We start from the raw sequence: 19,503 nt of genomic DNA on the forward strand, positions 1-19,503 counted from the left end.
ATATTACATTGTTACCGGCAGCGTTTCAACCTGACGCTGTCCGGCCATCCAGCAGCATATAACAGCCTGAAATGTGTATGTCTGGCTGCATATCATGTCAACCTGAAAGGTGGCTTTTGGCTACAGGATCTTCACGTCAAAATCACTGCAAAAGTGGCGGTATTTGACATCTTCAGATTGAGAACAGGCTGGGCTGCCTCCCCTTTCCTAACCCAATAGCCCTTTCCCCTTTCAAATTTACTCCCCTTCCTCCATTCCAATGTTGTATTTTTTTAAAGCCTTATGTTAATTAGTTTAATTTACTGAAGTGTTGCAGACATCTTTGTTTATCAAATGGTCGGCAATATCAGGAAAATGCATAGATTTCTGTCAAATAAGTCAACACAGACTGATTGGCTTTACTGTACACCAACCGACCATGCTGTTGTACGTAGTCACCTCCCAAAGGGCTTTTCTGAGCCAGGAGAAACCCTGGTCGGCGTGTGTTGTCCATGCTGGTGGTTTGTGGGCTTACACATTAAACAATGAGTGCTGTTGTTTGGATTCATGTCATAATGCCACCCGTGTGTGCTGCCATTTACTGTAATTTACCAGCATGAAATAAAAGTGCAGGATTTATCTGTTCATGTTTTGTTTTTAGTAGATGCTGCACTGCTTGATTTCAGGTCAGAGTGTTAGGCATGAAAAAAAGAGAGAACAATTAAAACATATTTATCTTGTCACTTGATTATGAATCAGTAGCCTTAAGAACTAGCTACATGTTTCGGCAAATATTCCCAAATCACTTGATTGCAGAATAAAACACAGCCATGTTCACAAAGGGAGGAGGGAGTTTTGGGCATTTTTTGCCAAAAAATAAAGAAAAGAGAGAAAAGACCCCAAAGAAAAACACAAAACTCCAGATTTTCTCTTAACTGGGACTCATCTGTGATGTCAGAAGACTCTGCTCTGCTACTCTGAACCCTCTTCCATGTTGTTTTTACAGCAAACTGCGTCCCATATGAGGTGCTCCACTTGTTCAATAGATACTGTTCCCACCAAATTCCTCAAAGGTATCTTTGATACAGACTGCACCATTAAAAACAGCTCTCTGACCACTGCTATGCTGGCACTCCTACTATTACACATGCACAGGTTGAGAGAAGACACAGCCTGGATCCTTACAGCTACAATATTCCTCTCTAAACTTGCATTTTCATTAAAGGCATTGTGTATTTTGTGCTTACATGTTGTTTTCAACTGCATTTGTGAGAATCGGGGGTTAGACTGCTCCTTCTTTAACACTGTAGTGCTGATATATTACACAGAAGATCATGCAATTTTAATTGACTGCCGTGAGCATGTGTGCGATTGTGTGCGCCGTGTTGGGGGGGGTGTCGTCTCTTGATCGTCTTTTAACAGCATGTTCTTGTTCACGATACACAACTCATCCTGTTTCTCAGCGCTCATCACCTGTGGGGTCCCACAGGGCTCAGCTGCTGCTCACACTCTGAAACAAGCTGTCTTTGCAGAGCTATGCAGAACGCTCTGTTATAATTCCCCTTTAATAGTAGCTCACTGAACCATATGTAGCCTAAAGACATTGAGAGCTGTCTCTAAACTATTTGCTATTGAATAACATCACAGGTGATATACTGCTATATTTATTTAACAGAATTTTGCATGGCACGGGTAAAATCTGACTTAAAGCTGGCAGGCAATTCTTAAAGGAAGAGGCTTATTACAGCTCTCTTTATGTTTGTAGTTTTAGTCATTTCTGTTAAAAGTGTTATGTTACTGTTGGAATATTGTTATCATTTATACATTACACTTTACAAAGAGCCAATAACTCAACTTACTACTTAACAGCAAAAGTAAGAGCAATGGTTGAAAAAGTAAAAGCTTACATTATATGACATTACTTGTTTATCAAAATGATACTTTTTTTTCATTTATGGAACATACTAGTATCACAATGTGTTATGCTTGCATTTCTAGATTTGTATTTATTTTTTCCTTTAATATGTTACTGTAAAACTCGACATGCCTTTGCCCCCATGAGACAAATACAGGGTTTGAATTTGAACTTTTACTTAGTATAACTCCAAAAGTGTATTCCAACAACTTAAAAATTGCCATTCCACAAATTTCGAATGTTATCACTCTATAAAGTAGGTGTAGTAGTCAGCACTACAGATTTAAGTTAAAGGGCACAAGGGCTTTTTGTTTAGGCACAAAAAGAGTTGTGACGGTCTGGTGTGTGGGATTAAGTGGCATCCAGTTTCTCAATGCACAAAAAAAAACCCCAAAAAAACTAATGGCCTATTACAGGTTGTTCTGTAAATCAGTTTATATTGTCACTGTACTGTTTTACAGAATTATTCTGGCAACCATAGCTGCCAAGGTTTTTTCTGTAAAAACAAAGCTAGCATGTCAAGATAAGTCTGTCCAATGAAAACTCAGAGACGAAGCTGATATGAACCATCAGAACTAACCCCTAACAAGACAAGCACATGCTCCGAAATGTCCAAGCAATGAAGAGTTACCAGTACACCCCTCTAACTTCTGCTCAACACAGAAAGTGGCACAGCTACATTGTCCTTGACACAGTGACATCTGAGGTTTTTTAAAGAGTTAAGTATGTATAATTTCTCCACTGTACCGACGAGTAAAGAGGCAGACAGACAGATATCCAGTGTGTGTGAGGCCTCCGCCCCAGGCAGCAGGCAGGCGGAGGGGCAGGAGGTCCTCGTCTAATCACCCGAAGCTGTCAGTCACTTTATAGATGGGCGAGGACTCCACATTAGTACAGCTCAATATGGATTGACTGTGGTGGGAGACCACAGTGCGAGACGCAACAGAGGAGGGAGGAGGACGGGATGACAGACAGAGTGAGATAAATGGAGATAGACAGAAAAAGGTGACCACCAAGGGAGAGGCAGAGTGAGAGAATGTGTCAAACGCAGAGAGGGGACAGACGGGAGGATAAGAAAGAGAGAGACAGACTGAGACTGAGAGTGACTCTGCAGAATTGTCTCTCTGTACATCGACTACCTCAAGGGGGCTGTTAGGAAATGTAGGTGAAGAAAAGATGACATTGGTTAGATTTAAAGAGCGATTGTGTTTTTCTTGTCTGGCTCCTGCTGAGATGACATTGCTTCTCTTCGTCTTGTTTTCTGAAGATACCACACAGCTGGACATTACTTGTTAGTTATTGTGTTTTATTTATGATTTGCAAAGGAAAACCACCCTTTGCTTAGCGACACATTGCAATTCAGCATATTTCCTATAAAATACAACCCAAAGTAGATGCCACTTGACACTATGAACAGCCTGAAAATATTGTGCTATCATCGTTGTGGAGGCATGAAAACATGAAGGTGAACGAGTGCAACGGGAGTAAAATTTGTGATTGTAACGTGGCGTTGATCTGTGTCTGCCCAAGCAGCTGAACACTCTTCTTTCTAAACATCACCTGAGAGCACAACACGTACAATAACAGGCTCGCCCAGGAAGTCAGCGTGGATTAAAATGCACTGAACACAGACACAGACAGACACACAGGGGCTGAGTGGAAGGCCAGACGTCTGTGCGTGTTTGTGTGTGTGTGTGTGTTTTACCCAACATGAACCCCACGCAGTAAACAAAACCTTACGTTAACCCCGCAGCTATCGACCGCGGGTGTCTACCTACATCTGAATGTTGGCAGGTTTGTTTACTACCGCTCGATGACTTCATTCCCCTTTTCAACCCCGCAGGGCCTAAGCCGAGACTGACCAGAACTAACTCAGACACACACACACACACACACACACACACACACTTACACACAGCTGATGAATTATGTAACACGTGTGCTTTGAGAACAGAGAGAACGCTTGGCTCTGGAGTGATTTCTCCATATCTTCAGTAGTTGACCGCACTAATAATAACAGCGGGACGCAGACACATATTCACAGATAAGCAAGTGTTGTGTGTGTGTGTGTGTGTGTGTGTGTGAGTGTGAGTGTGTGTGAAGATTTGAAGTGCATTAATCAAACTCTTAACTACGCAGCACACACACTGCATGCCAGCCCCACTAGGCACTATGTTCAGTTTAATTACCTTATTGGAAACAACAGAGTGCAGCCAGTTCAGTTATAAGTCAGTCTGTCAGTGACTCACTCCGTCTGAAAGTGCGTTTTTCTATAAGCTCACAGAGTGAGATGTCTGTCTTGGAGATCCCATCTTCCTCAGAATAAAGGTTCTGTCAGCCGCTCCGTTCTCTTGGTCATTTACACGATTGAGCGAGCTTCAGCTGCAAGTCAAATTGCTTTGACAAATCAGTGGTGAGTGGAGGAGGCACATTCCAATGTGTGCTCTGGTTAACATTGCCAATGGAAACATCACAGCGGGAGTCCAAACTCTCAGCAATCAAAGAGAAAATGGCAGAATGTGAAATTCACTGCAGCAGCCTGAAAATCTGGACTGGGAGGCAACATGAGAGAATGCTGTTGAAAATGTCATCAGTCAACTTCATGGGTGTATTATCTGCATAAGTCTGTCTGAAGAAGCTGTTTGTTTATATGATAGAACACACAGAGGATGGCTTTATTCTGGAAGAAACGACACCGCGACCGTACTGAGATCTGTTTTCTCTTTGGCACAACTGATGCTAGCTCTATTTTTGACTTACACTCAGAGGTATACATGTCCATGCACAGAGTTTTGGTTGATGTGTTCATGTTTCAAGATACAGTATGTGTTTCTGAGATTCCTGAGACTCATCAATGGTTTTGAAATGGACAATGTCCTTTTCTTTACAGTGATTTTAAAAAAAAACGTAAATAGACTGCTCTGATAATGAGACCTAAAACCTTGACACAAGTTAGCATTTTAGCACACTCGGTTCCCTCGTCTCGAAGTCAACTGGTGTTTTGAGAGGGTTTTTGAGAGGGTTAGATGACTGCAATAAGATCTGTGATGAACACAAGCTTAAGAGACTTTCACGTTTTGTTCTATGACATAAAATATGTCAGTGCATACACCACTCGTGAGTCTTTCCAGCTCTAAATCAAGGTGTCTTTAAAAAGACGATCGCTAACAAGTGGCTAAATGAGAGTACAGAACGTCACACGTTTAGCAGCCTTGTTGTGGTAGGAATGTGAAGTCACGTGACTGTGGTGCAGTTTGTTTATAGCCTTACTTTGGCTTTTCCATTTCATTTTATTTTTATTTGTTCCGGCCTTGTAAATGCACAAAAATCTAATTTAGATTGAAAACAACTGTAATGCACATTCCATGACCAAAAAGGAGCGGGAAGAAGAAAAAAATTATTTTACCTGCCGTTTTCTCAAAACATTGGTCTGTCAACTTCTGATACTTAACAAACAAAAAATACAGTAAACTCACAGAGAAAAATAAATACATAGATCATGTCACCTTCCACAAGTGGACAGATTTTACCCTATAGCTTCATATAATCATAATCATTTTGTCTTTATACATCTTTTTAAACTAAGAAATATTTTACAACACTTTTTACATCATTCGGTAAAGAATCCCAGTTTGACGTGATCACTGAAATGCACATCTGCTTTATTATAGTCTGTACAAACTGGTGCTTAAACTTGAATTTCCTTCTGAGTTCCTTATCCTCTGACATAAAAACAAACACCTTTGGAAGTTTTCTGGTAGTCCTCTGCTTTCTTTTACCCTTTCATACCTCTGGCTATTTTGTTTAGGCTTCCAAACCCCTTAAATTTGTGATTATATTACTGAACAAAATGTTCACTTTCATAAATGTTTGTTTTTCCACAGATCTTAATTTCTGCAATGCTCCAAAATCCAATAGAATAATCCCATAGGTTTTTTGACGAGGGAACCAGAGTGACGGCATACAGAGACGTTATCCCTGGAGGACTCTTTACTATATAAAGACTATTTCTTTGACAGGAATTTATTTTAAAAAAACTGATAAAAGTGAGGACTGTGGATTGTTCTGATTAAAAAGGTACTCCACTCATTTAGCATTACACTAATCTCACACTCATGATTGGGCTGTTAACAAAATCGATGCAAAGGGAAAACATCGTCACATATTATCGTCTTGAAATTCCCATGTTCTGTCTGTGTCACCATATCCATCAAAGCACAACTCCTTCCAAAACATTCAAACAGTGCATGCGGCCTAATACCAGGCAGACAACAGCAAACAGCAAAGCCCCTGAATTGAATAGAATCAAAATAATATTGTGGCAGACTTTGCGATATCAGCAAATAATGTGTGTCCAAACGATCAATATGATATTGTACTGTGCTAAGAGCTGTTGTTCCAAGAATTTATCAAACTGCATGCAGCTCCCTCTGGAGCCACGGAAGGCTGTACACAACTTTTTTTTCCATGTAAGCAGTTCTACTTTTCACCACCTGTAAACAGACTTTTATGCACAAAATCTGTGGTTTTCTCCCATTAGTGGAAAAAAAGGCTGAAATCTCAGATACAGATATCTCAAAATCAGGGAAAAAAAATCAAAACTATTTGCATGTCTACTAATACTAAGAGTATTTAAGAAAAAAAAAAAAACAATGTACAAGCACCTAGTCTTGTTGCATCACTGTTGTGCTGATAATGACGCTAAAGCATACCCTCTTGTGTAACATTGCTTAAATCAGGCTCAGTTATTACAGAAAAAGAGGTTACAATGAGACAATTTCACAAAAAGAGCAAAAGCTGAATCTCAGATGGTAGGAAAAACGTGGAAAACATGATGAAAATATGGCATTTTTGTTTGTTTTATGTATTCATTTGAAGGAGTCTCTTCATCGCTCCATAGAGATGTGAAGATTTCCTCTGTAGCCATTTATCATCTTTTTTGTGAAGCTGAAGCTTCGGTGGGCATTTTTTCAAGTACTTAATGGTTAATTCACCAGGTCCGTTTAAATTAAACTTTGTAGCATTTTGGTTTAATGAAATTATGCACATCTGCCAAGAGCAAACATCGTTTTGCAATTCTTTTATTTTTTTTTCCAGAATTTGTGATTTTTCCTGTGATTTTTTTTTATTTCACAAATTAGAAAGACTCCTATGGTGGCAGCAGGGAACAATAAGCATTTTTCACAGTCGACATTTTGACCCATCATTGTAGGAAAAGCACAGGGGTTAATGCTATCATTATCCGTGGCTCAGTGCTTTTCAGGTGTATCTATTTACACATAGCCTTCTCCTGCTGTGATGTAAAAATGTCTTTTTCAAACATATTAAATTAAATTAAAGTGTCTCATAAAAAAAATAAATCGAGAAGCAAGAAGCGAGGGGAAAAAACACGATGGAAGCTCAACATAAAAGAAGAATAAAGAAAACTGTGTGTGAGAGAGAGACAGTGCTCTACTTTTTTTATACTTCAGTTGTTTATTCACTATAATCCATTGTCTGTGATAACTCCACTAACACTGCTGCTCTGGTAGATTTAATTAAAACAGAGTATCATTCTATTAACTATTTTTGTTCATGTCTGGATAAGCAGCAATTTAATGTGGGCTGTGTTAAACCTCAATGCATTTCTGTGGATGTAGTCTCTAAACGTCCTCTCAAAACACGACAATATGTGTAAAAGTAAAGAGATTGTCTGACTAGGAGCACTCGGCGTGTCACAGGTCTTAGCCCGTTCATTAACTTGTGCTGTTGGGTGTTTGGTTTGGGCTGAAAGAAAGGGAGTTATTCCCCAGAGAAACAGCTGGGCCTCCTCTCTACGCCTGCATATGACTTCAATTACAACAATCATAATTAGAGTAAGTGATTATGTTTTAATGAGAAACAGTTATGGTCAGGTTTACAGAGGCTAATACTGTGGGCAGCACAGGGTCCATTATTTCCACTGAGGACAGCCCCCCTCTCTGCACTGCTGTGAACTTTTCACCTCAAACACTATCACCTGTCTGATTCCCTCACAAGTGTCAACACACACAGATACTGTAGAATCAAGAGGCATATACAGATGAGTCAGCAATTATAAAAGGTTGTTTACGAGAAATTCCAGAAAAGTAGTTGCAGCAGGCTTTTCACATTTTGACAGCACATCTGGAGAGATGCAAACTGTGACTGCACTGCATTCTGGGGTATTGGGGCTATGCTAGAATTATCTTCTAATTATCACTGATACTTCTTTGTTGGTCTCAAATATTGTTCTGAAGTGGTGTGAAGCCATCTTCCCCCAGCTGACTGTCAGCTCATACACCATGACCCTTTAGAAACATTGATATGATATCTATGAAACATGCCTATTTGAGGTTTGCAGAAATGAACAACGCCAGCATTTCTTCTGGCGACCCAGCTGTTACGTACATTAAACTCCAGGCCTGTACATGACACTACACCCACTGAATTTGGCAGATTTGTATCATGCATAACCAATAGCTGGTGGTGCATGAAAATAATTTGGTTAAATGATGCAGTTGGTGAGGTCCTGCCTGCTTTTGTAAAAACAATTTTGCTTTAGTGGAATACCAATATTACCCTAACATGAATAAAGCTTATTAACATCTTGCTGACCTTCCTACCTTTTACTGCACTTGTTGCAGTATGAAAAGTTATCATTTTTCAGTGATGTTTACTGATCTTATGTAAATCCAGCAAAGCTTCACTCACCTCCGACCTGAGCAGGTTCTAATAAGTACGAATAAGTGGAAACATCTGTGTGGGTGCATAAGGGCTTTGACTGGGAGATTCTGACTACTGTTCACTATCAGCCAGCTGTTGGCCATTTACACTCGAGCTCTAATTGCAAGCTAGCTGCTAAATATATGAAAAAATATATGAAAAAAATGGGAAATTAGCTAAATTGTTAACCTGGATGAAGAATTCTCACACATTTTACCTTTCAGGCATCTAAATTGCACAGAGTGGTGTGTCTTTCTTGAGAAAACCCATCTTTGGCCAATCAGCTAAGTACAGGCACTGTCATGCAGGGATCATATAATCAGATGACAGGAGCCTTTTTCACACAAGACATTTTGACATGTCACAGTAAAGCACAGGTGTAAGTAATAAAATAATACTGGCTGAATTTCATTTTGCTGCTTCGGTTTAAGGTATCGTGCACAGTGGCTCACTGTCACTGTCCCTACTAAAGAACAGAGCCGTCACTAATATCATTAACACCTGCAGCTTCTGACTATGATAAGTCAGAATGTCAGCTGTGAACAAGGCAGAAAGACAAGAGTTTCATTCTGTAGGCTGGTTCAAAAAACCCCTTCCATTTACTCATTCACTACTAACAAACACGCAATACACTGCAGTCACTGCAGTGAGCAGAAAATTGAGATTTTGGATACTATTCTTGGTCATTTACATTGTTATTGCCATGTCACTTTCTTTGTCATCTTTCATTGGAGACAGTCCAAAATCTGTCCTGTAACCTGTATACCAGGCTTAAGACAAAGTCTTTGCTTCAATAAACTGGATGTCCTGGGTTCAAAGATTGCTGAACACCCTAACCTGACTATTGTTAATCTGTTCTAATGACGCTTGATAATTGAATCGGGACACATTTTTTTCTTTGGTATGGACATAAATATCCAGTATATACTGTATATTTATATATTAATACAGAGAAACCCATCTACACACATAGTACTGGACACTTTTGTGTGTGTGTGTGTGTGTGTGTGTGTGTGTGTGTGTACATGCATGTTTATTAGTGTTTACCTTTAAAGGCATTTGTGGCCGGTAAGTCAGTTTCCTGCATACTGCTCCTTCCCGCGCTCTGCCAGCTGCTGCCGATGCTGCGATGGATGCCAACAGACAAACCTTAACCGGTCCGTGCCACAGCCGCTGGGGGGAGGGAGGGTGGCCGAGAGGAAGGGGCGGCGCCTGCCAGTCTCACTGCCATCTTTCTTCATCAACAGTCCATGTGCGGGAATTAAAAGGCCGCTGTCTGAGCAATCCTGCAACAGGCGACTGTGGCACAGTCACTTTCAGTACACAGCGGACTGGTTCGCTAGTTTGTATGACTGAACTGTCTTTGGAGAGTGTTGCTACTGAAGGACTTGGGCAATATGGTGATGGCTATAGGAAGAAGGGGCACAACAGGAGGAGATGGAGGGATCTTGGGTCTGACACACTGATTTCAGGTGAGGTTAGAAGAGGATGGATGGAGGTTTAGGAAGTTGCAGTGTGGTTGTGAACTCTATTCTCCTAGCAGCAGGCCGACAGCCATAGCCCTCAATTCTTTTCTGTCTATCAATTTTTCAAACTGTCTGGCTGCAGGTGAGCTTCTCAGTCTCTTTTGTGTCTGTAAGCTAAGAGTCTTTATATCACTCAGTCAGCCTCCGTCTCCTCCACAGTCAGGTTTGTCTCCTAAACTCAGCTCTAATCAACATGCCGTCTCCTTCGATTCTCCGAGCTCTTCTTGCTGGCTTGTTCCCGTGTTGTTGTTTTTTTGCCTCCCGTCCTCTCTTTCTCCTCTTTTGTCCCGTTGCTGCAGTCCCGAGCTCAGCACGAGGCACTGAGGTTGCTCTCACACTGGCACCACGGCTACAGAGAAGACAGAAAAACACAGACAGAGGGAGAAACTCGGTGAATAATCATGAAAAAAAAAAATAACAGGCAAAAAAGATACACCCAAGCAAAACACGGGCATGGCTGAGTGCAACGACCAGTTGAGAAAAGTGCATTAAAAAAACAACACTCATCCACATCCGCCCACGCACACACCCACACGCACAGCAGAGGACGAGCCGCAGTATGTGTCTCGGTTTGGATAGCAGGTGGGTGGCTGGCTGGCTGGCATGGCCCCCTTTAGTTCCTCTCACCCACTAGGTTCTTACATGAAAGGGAAAGTTTTTCTGAAAGCCAAGTGCTGCCTGTGACCCTATTTCACAGAGCAGGGGAAAGATAGAGCCACATGTCAACATGCCACTTTGAAGTCTGCCTGATAAACAGGGCTGGAGGAGGCTATGGCTAAGGAAACAACAAAACTTTATTTACATTTCAAAAGTGCCAAGTGCCTTCTTTTGACTGGGAAAGGAATAAAAACCAAAAGAGAGGAAAGGGAAGAGGAGGGTGGAGGGAACAGAGCAGTTTAAGAGTAACAACAGCGACTGTTTTTGTTGTCATTGAGTAGAAATGAGATAAAATGAGGGTGTAGGAGAGATGGATCACAAGGAAGGACGGAGAAAGGCACATGTTAAAGAGAATAAACAAGAGAAGAGGACAATCCTCTTCCTGTAGGGAGAAGATTTCTTAAAAAGGGGGACAGAATTCAAACAAAGTCCTAGAAGAGAAACGACACTGGATAGGAAAAGGGAGGAATTTGTTGGTGGAGAAAGCAGACAGACGGTAAACAAACACACACCCTGTCTGAGGTTTGGAAAAGGCTCGACAGATCTCAGTTAGCTGGTCTTATCTGTGCCGCATTTGCCACTTATCGAGTCTTATCGCAGTGCAGGATACACACAGCAGCCTGTGCCCTGACACATGGAAAAGTAAAGGCGAGGACTGGGCTGCCGTGACGTAGAGGGACATTCGCTTCATTATGTGCCGTGCGGGTGATTCATCATTTTGTCTCCTCGTGACTAAGCAAAAGTGATGTCCAGAGTCTAAAAAAGTCCATGTTTGAGAACAGGAGTAGGAATGGAAGTTAAGAGAGTGACAAAATGAATGGAAAGGAAAAGGAAAGGAGAGAGGAAGAGAGAAAAGGAGGCTGCTACACTAGACTAATTGATTACAGCGTTAAAGCAGAATTATCAAAGACTAATCCTGTGTTTGATATAGAGAGGAGTGTGTGTGTGTGTGTGTGTGTGTGTGTGTGTGTGTATTAGTCTGGTAATCTTAAGTTTATCCCTTCAGAGGCCAGTGGAGTTCACCGTCTTTCAGAGAGATGACGCAGCAGTTTTGGTGCTGTCAGGGGTGTCTGTCTTCAAAGAGCCGCAGCATTAACAGAGTGTTTTACAAGTGATTTTATCTCCAAGAACTGAGTTTGGATGCAGGTTAAGTTTGTATTGATATCAGTAGTACCGCACAGTTCCAATAGGAAGTACAAACAAAACTGGACTTCCAAAAGGTTAATATGTCAAGTGTCCCCAATGTCACGGTCCAATGAAAACCCCTTTCAAACAAACAAAAATAAATAAATAAATAACCCCCCCCCAAAAAATGGGGGAATCAGTTTTTTTTCTTCTTCGATACTTTACATTTGCTTTTTAAGATAAAATCGATTTCTTTTCAAGTGAGGTGTTTTGACAAAACATTTACAGTTTACTCAGTGGAGTTGGGAACATTCAGACAACATAGATTGAACAGGCAGTGGGTCTTTTTAACTAAGCAAAGCTTTGGTTTGATTGTTTGAACTGTTTTAATCTTTGTAAAAATACAATTCACATAGAAACACATAAAAGACTATATTCTTTGGGTTAGATAACAAAAACAAATAAGCCCCAAACCTACATTCAATAAGAGGTTTTTGTAGGTTTTTTTTCCATAGGAACCCAAATTTAGCAGGATTTATTGTTCAGGATTAACTTAGGTTTGGTATTAAGAGGATGAATTTGGGAAGGTTATATTTGGGTTCAAAAGCAAGACGTATGGAGAAAATCCTCTATCACAGTATATTTATTGTCATATCATTACGTACTGTGACATGAGTATAGTGCATTTTCTGCAGGATCACTTGATTAAAAAGGTTTCTTAAAACAATAATCACTAGAGTAGCAACAATTAACTATTAAATTAATTGTCAACTAATTTGCTAGTTAAGTTTTTTTAAGAAAAGTAAAAGTCAAAATGTTTTCTTGTTCCTTTACTCCTCTATGACAGTAAAATGAATCTGTTTAAGTAGTAGACAAAAACAAATAATTTCAGGACATCATCTTGTGCTTTGGGAAACACTGGTCATCATTTTCTGACATTTTATAGACCAAACAACCAAACGATCAATCCAGAAAATAATCTACAGATGAATCGACAATAAAAAGAATTGTTAGTTGCAGCCCTAATAACCAGACATGTTGGTGTTTGTTATCACACTTGTGCAGAATCATAGATCATTAATAAAATGTTATCATGAAGCAGTCCTGCTCACCGCAACACTGCCTGCAAATGTTTAATACAGCTGGAGGTATTTAGGTAAAAAACATGACTTTGCTCAATTTTAAATAGTCTCCTGGCTTGACCCTCAAAAGCAGCCATCCTTAAATATCATCCTGGTTTTATATTCTCTGCACCTTCTTGTAAGCAGTGCAGTAAGTATGAATAACATGTTGCTGAGACTCTTTTTGCACCTACATACCTACAAATCAGCTGCCACAGATCTAGAGCTGGCAAAAGTAAACTATTGAATTATAAAAATGAACAAGACAAAAGGCCAAAGTCCTAGAATTTCTTTGCCTTTTTAAATCTAATGACGGAGCATTTTCTAACGTCTTCTTGTCACAGTCAGAGCAACGAAGGTGCGCTGTTACAGCAAAAAGCATAAATTAAGAAGTAGGATTTTTACAGCGTGTGCATATTCCAGTAAGTGATAATGCCATTATTGTACAGCGTGTATTAAATCACACTGTATCACTCTATTCAGCTGGAGAAATTAAAACATCATAATAAGCTCCATTCAGGAGTCCCGGAGTGAGGACTTTATATGTGATTCCATTATGTTATAAATGCTACATTATATTTTTATATAAAACTACTGCCAAGTGCAAACTGTCAATGGCTTATCAGGTGGGATTGTTCCTGTAAATAAGTTTTTTCTAACCTGATACACAGAGTTTCTGCAGACTACCTGTGAGTCAGTTCAGCCTGACCCTGCGTACTGTCTGTCTACGGGGTGATCTGAGGACAAAAAACTACTACTACTAACACTACTACTGTGGTCCATCTATTTGTCCACGCGGTCATCTGAGGACAGCTAGTCTTCATGACAGGCTGTGTATATCAACGTTGTTTGCTGTTTGACGACGAAATTTGAGGCTCCAGGTGGATGTCTGTCTGGTCATTTAAGGACACCTCATGTTCTCCTGTCTTATCTCTGGATCTATCCGGCTGTAAAGACTTCAAAGTCTGAGCAACACAGAGAGCACAAAAGTCTGAAAAAACACCATGGCAGCAGAGCAACATTCGGAACTAAAAGTTAAAAAAAAGGAAAAGTGGAGCTATTTTATTGTTCATTCTCTTTCAACTTTTGTTTGAGTTTGTCATTGACGAAGGGATTGGAAAAAGCAGAGATAGACTGGTGTTATTTGTCCGAGCACTGCAGTATCAGTATGCTGTTCTCTGACAATGTATTTCATTGTTGTACTTTCCAATATTGGCTCCTCACAAGTACAACATAATTTCAATTTTCTATGCTTAAAAAAATTGCAATTTAACATGAATGACAAGGTATTTGAACCACAATCTTTTACTAACCTTAAGGGGGACAGCTCATGCCAAAATCAAGAGATGTCTTCCTTCTCTCTGATATAATACTCCATGGCACTTGGCTTGTGGTGCTCAAAGTGCCAAAAAATACCTTTGAAATATTTAACAGCATGTCTCTTTTCAGATATCATGACCTGGTTACTTAATAGAGTTCTTTTAGAGGCAGACAGAAAAATGCTGTCTATAGTGTCAATACTCAAGAACTGAATGTTTATGTCATGGACCTTCAGATACTATAGAATCACATCGGTTGAATTGTCTGGCCAAGAAATGTTTTAGTTACAATTTGTTTCACAGTACATAAACAAATATATCATCCATTATTATGCATACTTCGTGCAAATGTCTGGCTCACACTCTCTCTCCAGACACTTGACTTTTGAGAGGTTTTGAGGCATAATTTAGTCGCGGTATATTTGATTAGATGTAACATTCCCAACAGGGGCTGCAGACATTAAAAAAGCAAGGTTAAGGTTTGGTTGGTTAAAGGGACAGTTTATCCCAGAATTAAAATACATAGTTTTTCCTCTTACCTTTAGTGTTAGTTTTTATCTAGATTGTTTTGGTGTGAGTTGTAGAGTGTTGGAGATATCAGCCGTAGACATGTCTGCCTTCTTTCCAATGTGATGGAACTAGATGGCATTTGGCTCAAAGCTGAAAGTGCCAAAAAAATCTATCTGAAAAACTCAACATGAATGTCTCTTTCCAGAAATCATGACCTCTTTACTCAAGATAATTCACAGACCTTGTTGTGAGCAGTTTCATGTAGGAACTATCTTTTGTCTACCAAACTAACCAACCTTATCAAAGAGCAGAAGGACCTGGGGTTCAGGTAATTCTCTTGTACTTTTTAAGACTTTTTGGCTCATATGGGGTCATTTCTTCTTAAATTGCCTATTGCCGTCTTTCCATGTTTCTGAAATAATCAAGCCAATTTACCCGGGTTACAAAGTGTTAATAAACAGCACTACACGTAAGAGGGAATGTGTTCAGTGCCTGTTGTGGATGGTATCACTAATCAAATATACAGCGACTAAATTATGCCTCAAAACCTCAATATTCATTCAAATGTAACGTGTCTGGAGAGAGGGAGTCAGGCAGGTGCGCTTGGTATGGATAATAACTAATAATGTATTTGTTTCATTTATTGTGAAACAAATTGCAACCAAAGGCTTATTCTCGGTCATTCTGGGACACAATTCACCTGATCTGGTCCTACAGTATCTGAAGGTCGGTGACATGGACATCAAGTGCTTGACAATCCTCATTGTTGACAGCATTTGTGTTGTTGTTAAAAATAAAAATAATAATAAAAATAATACTGGCCTGAAAAGACTGCATTCGAACAAAGGACAGCACAAACCTCAATAATGACTAGTTTACCAGCTCCAGTCCTGCTGTTATGGAGCTGTACATGACCTCTGACCTCTCTGGAGTTGGTAAAGGAAGGAAAGTTTCAATCGTAGCATTATAAGCAGTTTCTGTGTATGGCATCTGTCTGTCATTGGAACATATGGCGATAACTATAGCAACTCCAACAGCCAGCTCCGGCTCCTCTGCTGGGTCACGCAGGGACATGTGCTTATCAGCGAGACAGCAGTCAGACAAGCAAACACGGATTGGGGAGCAGACTATTAAACCATGGGGCTGGTCGCATCTGTTACACTGAAAATTCAAGCATGCTGAGAATGTGATTGCATAACAAACCAAGAACTGGGGCTGCGAAGGTGATTCAGAGTTCTGCTGCAACAGACGTGGAGAAAAAGAGTGACTTTAAAAAAATGTTGCTCTCATAGACTGTTTATATTTGGTCCAACTCTTATCTAACGGTATCGGCTAGAGGAAATATGAAATGTCTCACCGCTGAACAATAAAGCTATGTGGATGTCTGTGAGATTATAAACGGCTGAGGGTGATATTCAATTTGATTTCTTTGGATTCAAACAACAAGATCAACTGTGGTCATACAGTAGTGTAAGCGGACAAAAAAAATGCAGACACTGCTGAATAAGCCGAACAGACAGTGTCGACTGTTGCACCTAAGTTTTAAAGTCTGTAAACAGTGTTCTTTTACCGTCAAATTAAAATAGTCAATTCAAAATCCAGATGATGGTTGTTGATAAAAATGCTAATCTCAGTTGCCTTCAATTGTTGCTGCAGGTTTACCGAAATTAAGGAGCAGGGAGTGCTTTTATATTTGCTTATTATTTTTTATTTGTCGTGTTTTGACTTTATGGCTACATACAGTTCTCCCTATCCTCTTGGTGGGCCATATCCAGTCTGCAGGTTTAATAAGTAAAAGAAATACTCACGATCTCTGGCTGTTAGCCTGGAGGGGATCATACGTTTGGTCATGTGTGTGAGTGTGTGTCTGCTGCTAATCTCACAAACTACTGGACCAATCAGTCTAATATCTGTATACTCGAGGACCTTTCATGATTGCGGTGATTCAGATTTTTTGAAGACCTGTTGTAATGAATGTTTTTAACAGTCATTAATTGCTTAGTACATTCAGATGCACAATTAAGACGAGCTACGATTATAGCCAGATTAGGCCACTTAATTGGAATACTGTCCTTGTCCCAGTACAAAAGCACCAGGGAGGAATCAATTTATTGACAGAAGTATGTCAGACGCTATATGCCTCCTTTCATTTAGTTGCTATTGGACTTTCCTCCAGTTGACCTATTACGTCACACAAGACAAGTTAGCAAGTGGCAAACAAGTTGCATGTCAAACTGTGACAACATGGATAACTTTTTGCACGTACTCTACGCTTTACTTGGTCTCTTCGTCTAATTTTGTCTCCATCGACCTTCCAGGTCTCCTTCCAGTTCAGGTCCAGTTGAGGCGTAATGTAAGAGTAGATCAAACCCCAACCGCATTATCTAGGTGTGTTAGTGCAACTTTTAGAAATGTGACAAAGTGCAATTACAGTAGGAGCAAAATGTTTACATTTATTTTAAGTGTCCAGTTTTAGAGGGACTAACACATTAATTCAACCTTTTCTAACATCATATAAATGTACTGACTGACCCTTCACTCCTCTTAACTGCCACAGGTTTTCTGGAAATCATGGCTAACAACAATGGCTCATCTAAAAAAGCATGTCTTACCATCTTTTGCAGGCCACATTTTGTTCACAGTTTAGTCTCTTTTTGAACTTGAGCATCTGCAGATTAATGGCATACCTGCTGAAAAACTCTATGCATAGCATCCACTTAGACTGATACTGATTTTTTGGTAGACCTTTTTTTTAAAGTGGCTAAAATACATTTCGATATCAAACACTTTGGGTGTGCGCCACATCTGTTTCTGTAACTGTATCTGCTACTCACTTCAAAAAATACCAAAATTATCACATTAACGATCTTATATTTACATGAGATAACATTTTTGAAGTGCTATATTGAGTGCTAAAGATCTTTTGATAATGCAGAGTACGTGTGTGCTGGTGGCAGATGAAAGGTTGTTTAAGGACACACACACTCTGTCACACATGGGTAGATCAATAGATGAAAATTATACAAGACCTCCAATGATTAATGGAAGATCCACTTTAGTCTGCTTCATTAGTCCCGTCCATACTGTACTCCTTTATGATGAGCTTGGCTTGTGGCCAGGCTGCAGTTAACAGAGGTCTCTTAAGGTTGAGCCCAGCAGCTACTGTCTTACTGTGTGTCCTACTGTTTGTCTTACAAGGACAGAAAACAAGGACAACTACTTTAAGTTACTGTATGAATATGGATAAATCATCACACCATCATCAGTGTGTCCTTTTTAATAAGTTACATGGTTTGTTTATCTTATTCATTTAACTGAATTGTTGACTCAGTGTACAGCACAAAAGCAAACAGGAATATAAGACTTAGAAATATACAGATATATCATTGATATTATTACATGGCCAGTTTTGCTAAATTCTTGAGCACACCCAAATCAAGAAACTAAAAAGTAAACAACAAATATTACAACATACAAACAAACATAATGCATCTGGCTATGACTATTGCCAGCATGGAGACATAACAATAAAACTGTTACTCTGGAAAATTCCGACATCGCTGTGTAAGGTTTCAGATGGAATTTCTTTCTATGAACAGCGTTGACAGTGAAATCCACAGTGTCAATCTACCAAAGTTATATCTAATAAGCTATTTTGCATGTTACTCATGATACACTGTGTAACAATTTTGTTTTTATAACCCATCGGATCTAAACCGGTTTCATTTGTGTCACCATCCGCCTTGGCCGTTACACCTTGGCCATCAGAATGTTCGGTTGCGACTGGCGGGCAGGTGTCAGTTATTTCCTTGTAAGTGATTAATCAGACACCTGGTTAATCACTTACACAGATGTTTCATTTTAGTTCTAAATGAAAACACCACGATTTAACTGTAGGTAACAAAAGCAACAATAGCAGCATTAGCAAAGCTTTAGGGCCTAATGGTTGAGCTAAAAAGTTTTGAGACTATGTTCACAGCAGTTTTGGCCACAGCTCCAGTTGCCTTTGCCTTACATCTGTCCTTCAAAGCTGCAGGCGACATCTGCTCACTGTAGTCATTTCAAAGCCTTTCTGGTCCTTTTTTGCATTACAGGAACTGCAAAATAGGAACTACCGAACTGTAATTGTTGGTCATGTATTTTGAACCCTAACTTCAGCTATTTACAATTCATAAGTATCCTTTAGCAAGGCATTTAACAACAAATTGCTCCTAGTGTGTGCGTATTTAATTGATGTTTGTAACAAAAGGACAAGAGCAAAATAACTTTGAAAAAGGAGTAAATGATTAACTGTTTTTCCCATCTCCATTTCAATGACATACGACAGATGGTTGACATGTGACCACGGTATAAGCAAGATAAGGTCTCCTATAGCATAAATACATACAAAAAACTGGCCAACTGTCTATTAGTGTCTTTGTAGGTCTTTTCCTGACTCAGAGATCAGAGCTATCTGTGAGAATGTAACATTTAAGTCACAATACTTTACATGGTCCGTGTAATGCTTAATGGTTTAATTTTAAATATAAAAAATGAACATTAAAACACTTGAAAAACTGAAAAATTCAGTTTTCTAAAGTTGTATTTCTTGTTTGTCAGATCAGTGTATAATTAAGATTTTTGAATCG

The 19,503-nt window shown here is 39.6% G+C and overlaps 1 protein-coding gene across 1 annotated transcript in view; it reads right to left on the bottom strand.

Moving 5' to 3' along the window:
- The window catches only part of LOC121945193 (low-density lipoprotein receptor class A domain-containing protein 4-like), a 270,140-nt gene that overhangs the window by 178,159 nt on the left and 72,478 nt on the right, over nt 1-19,503 (bottom strand). Inside the window, 1 exon segment of the mRNA XM_088084994.1 lies at nt 9,665-10,492. Within this exon segment, the coding sequence (XP_087941120.1) occupies nt 9,665-9,704 (40 nt within the window). The 5' untranslated portion in view covers nt 9,705-10,492.

This window comes from Plectropomus leopardus, chromosome 11 (genome assembly GCF_026936395.1).
Source record: "Plectropomus leopardus strain MGB_pleo_1.0 chromosome 11, ASM2693639v1, whole genome shotgun sequence".
NCBI lineage: Eukaryota > Metazoa > Chordata > Actinopteri > Perciformes > Serranidae > Plectropomus > Plectropomus leopardus.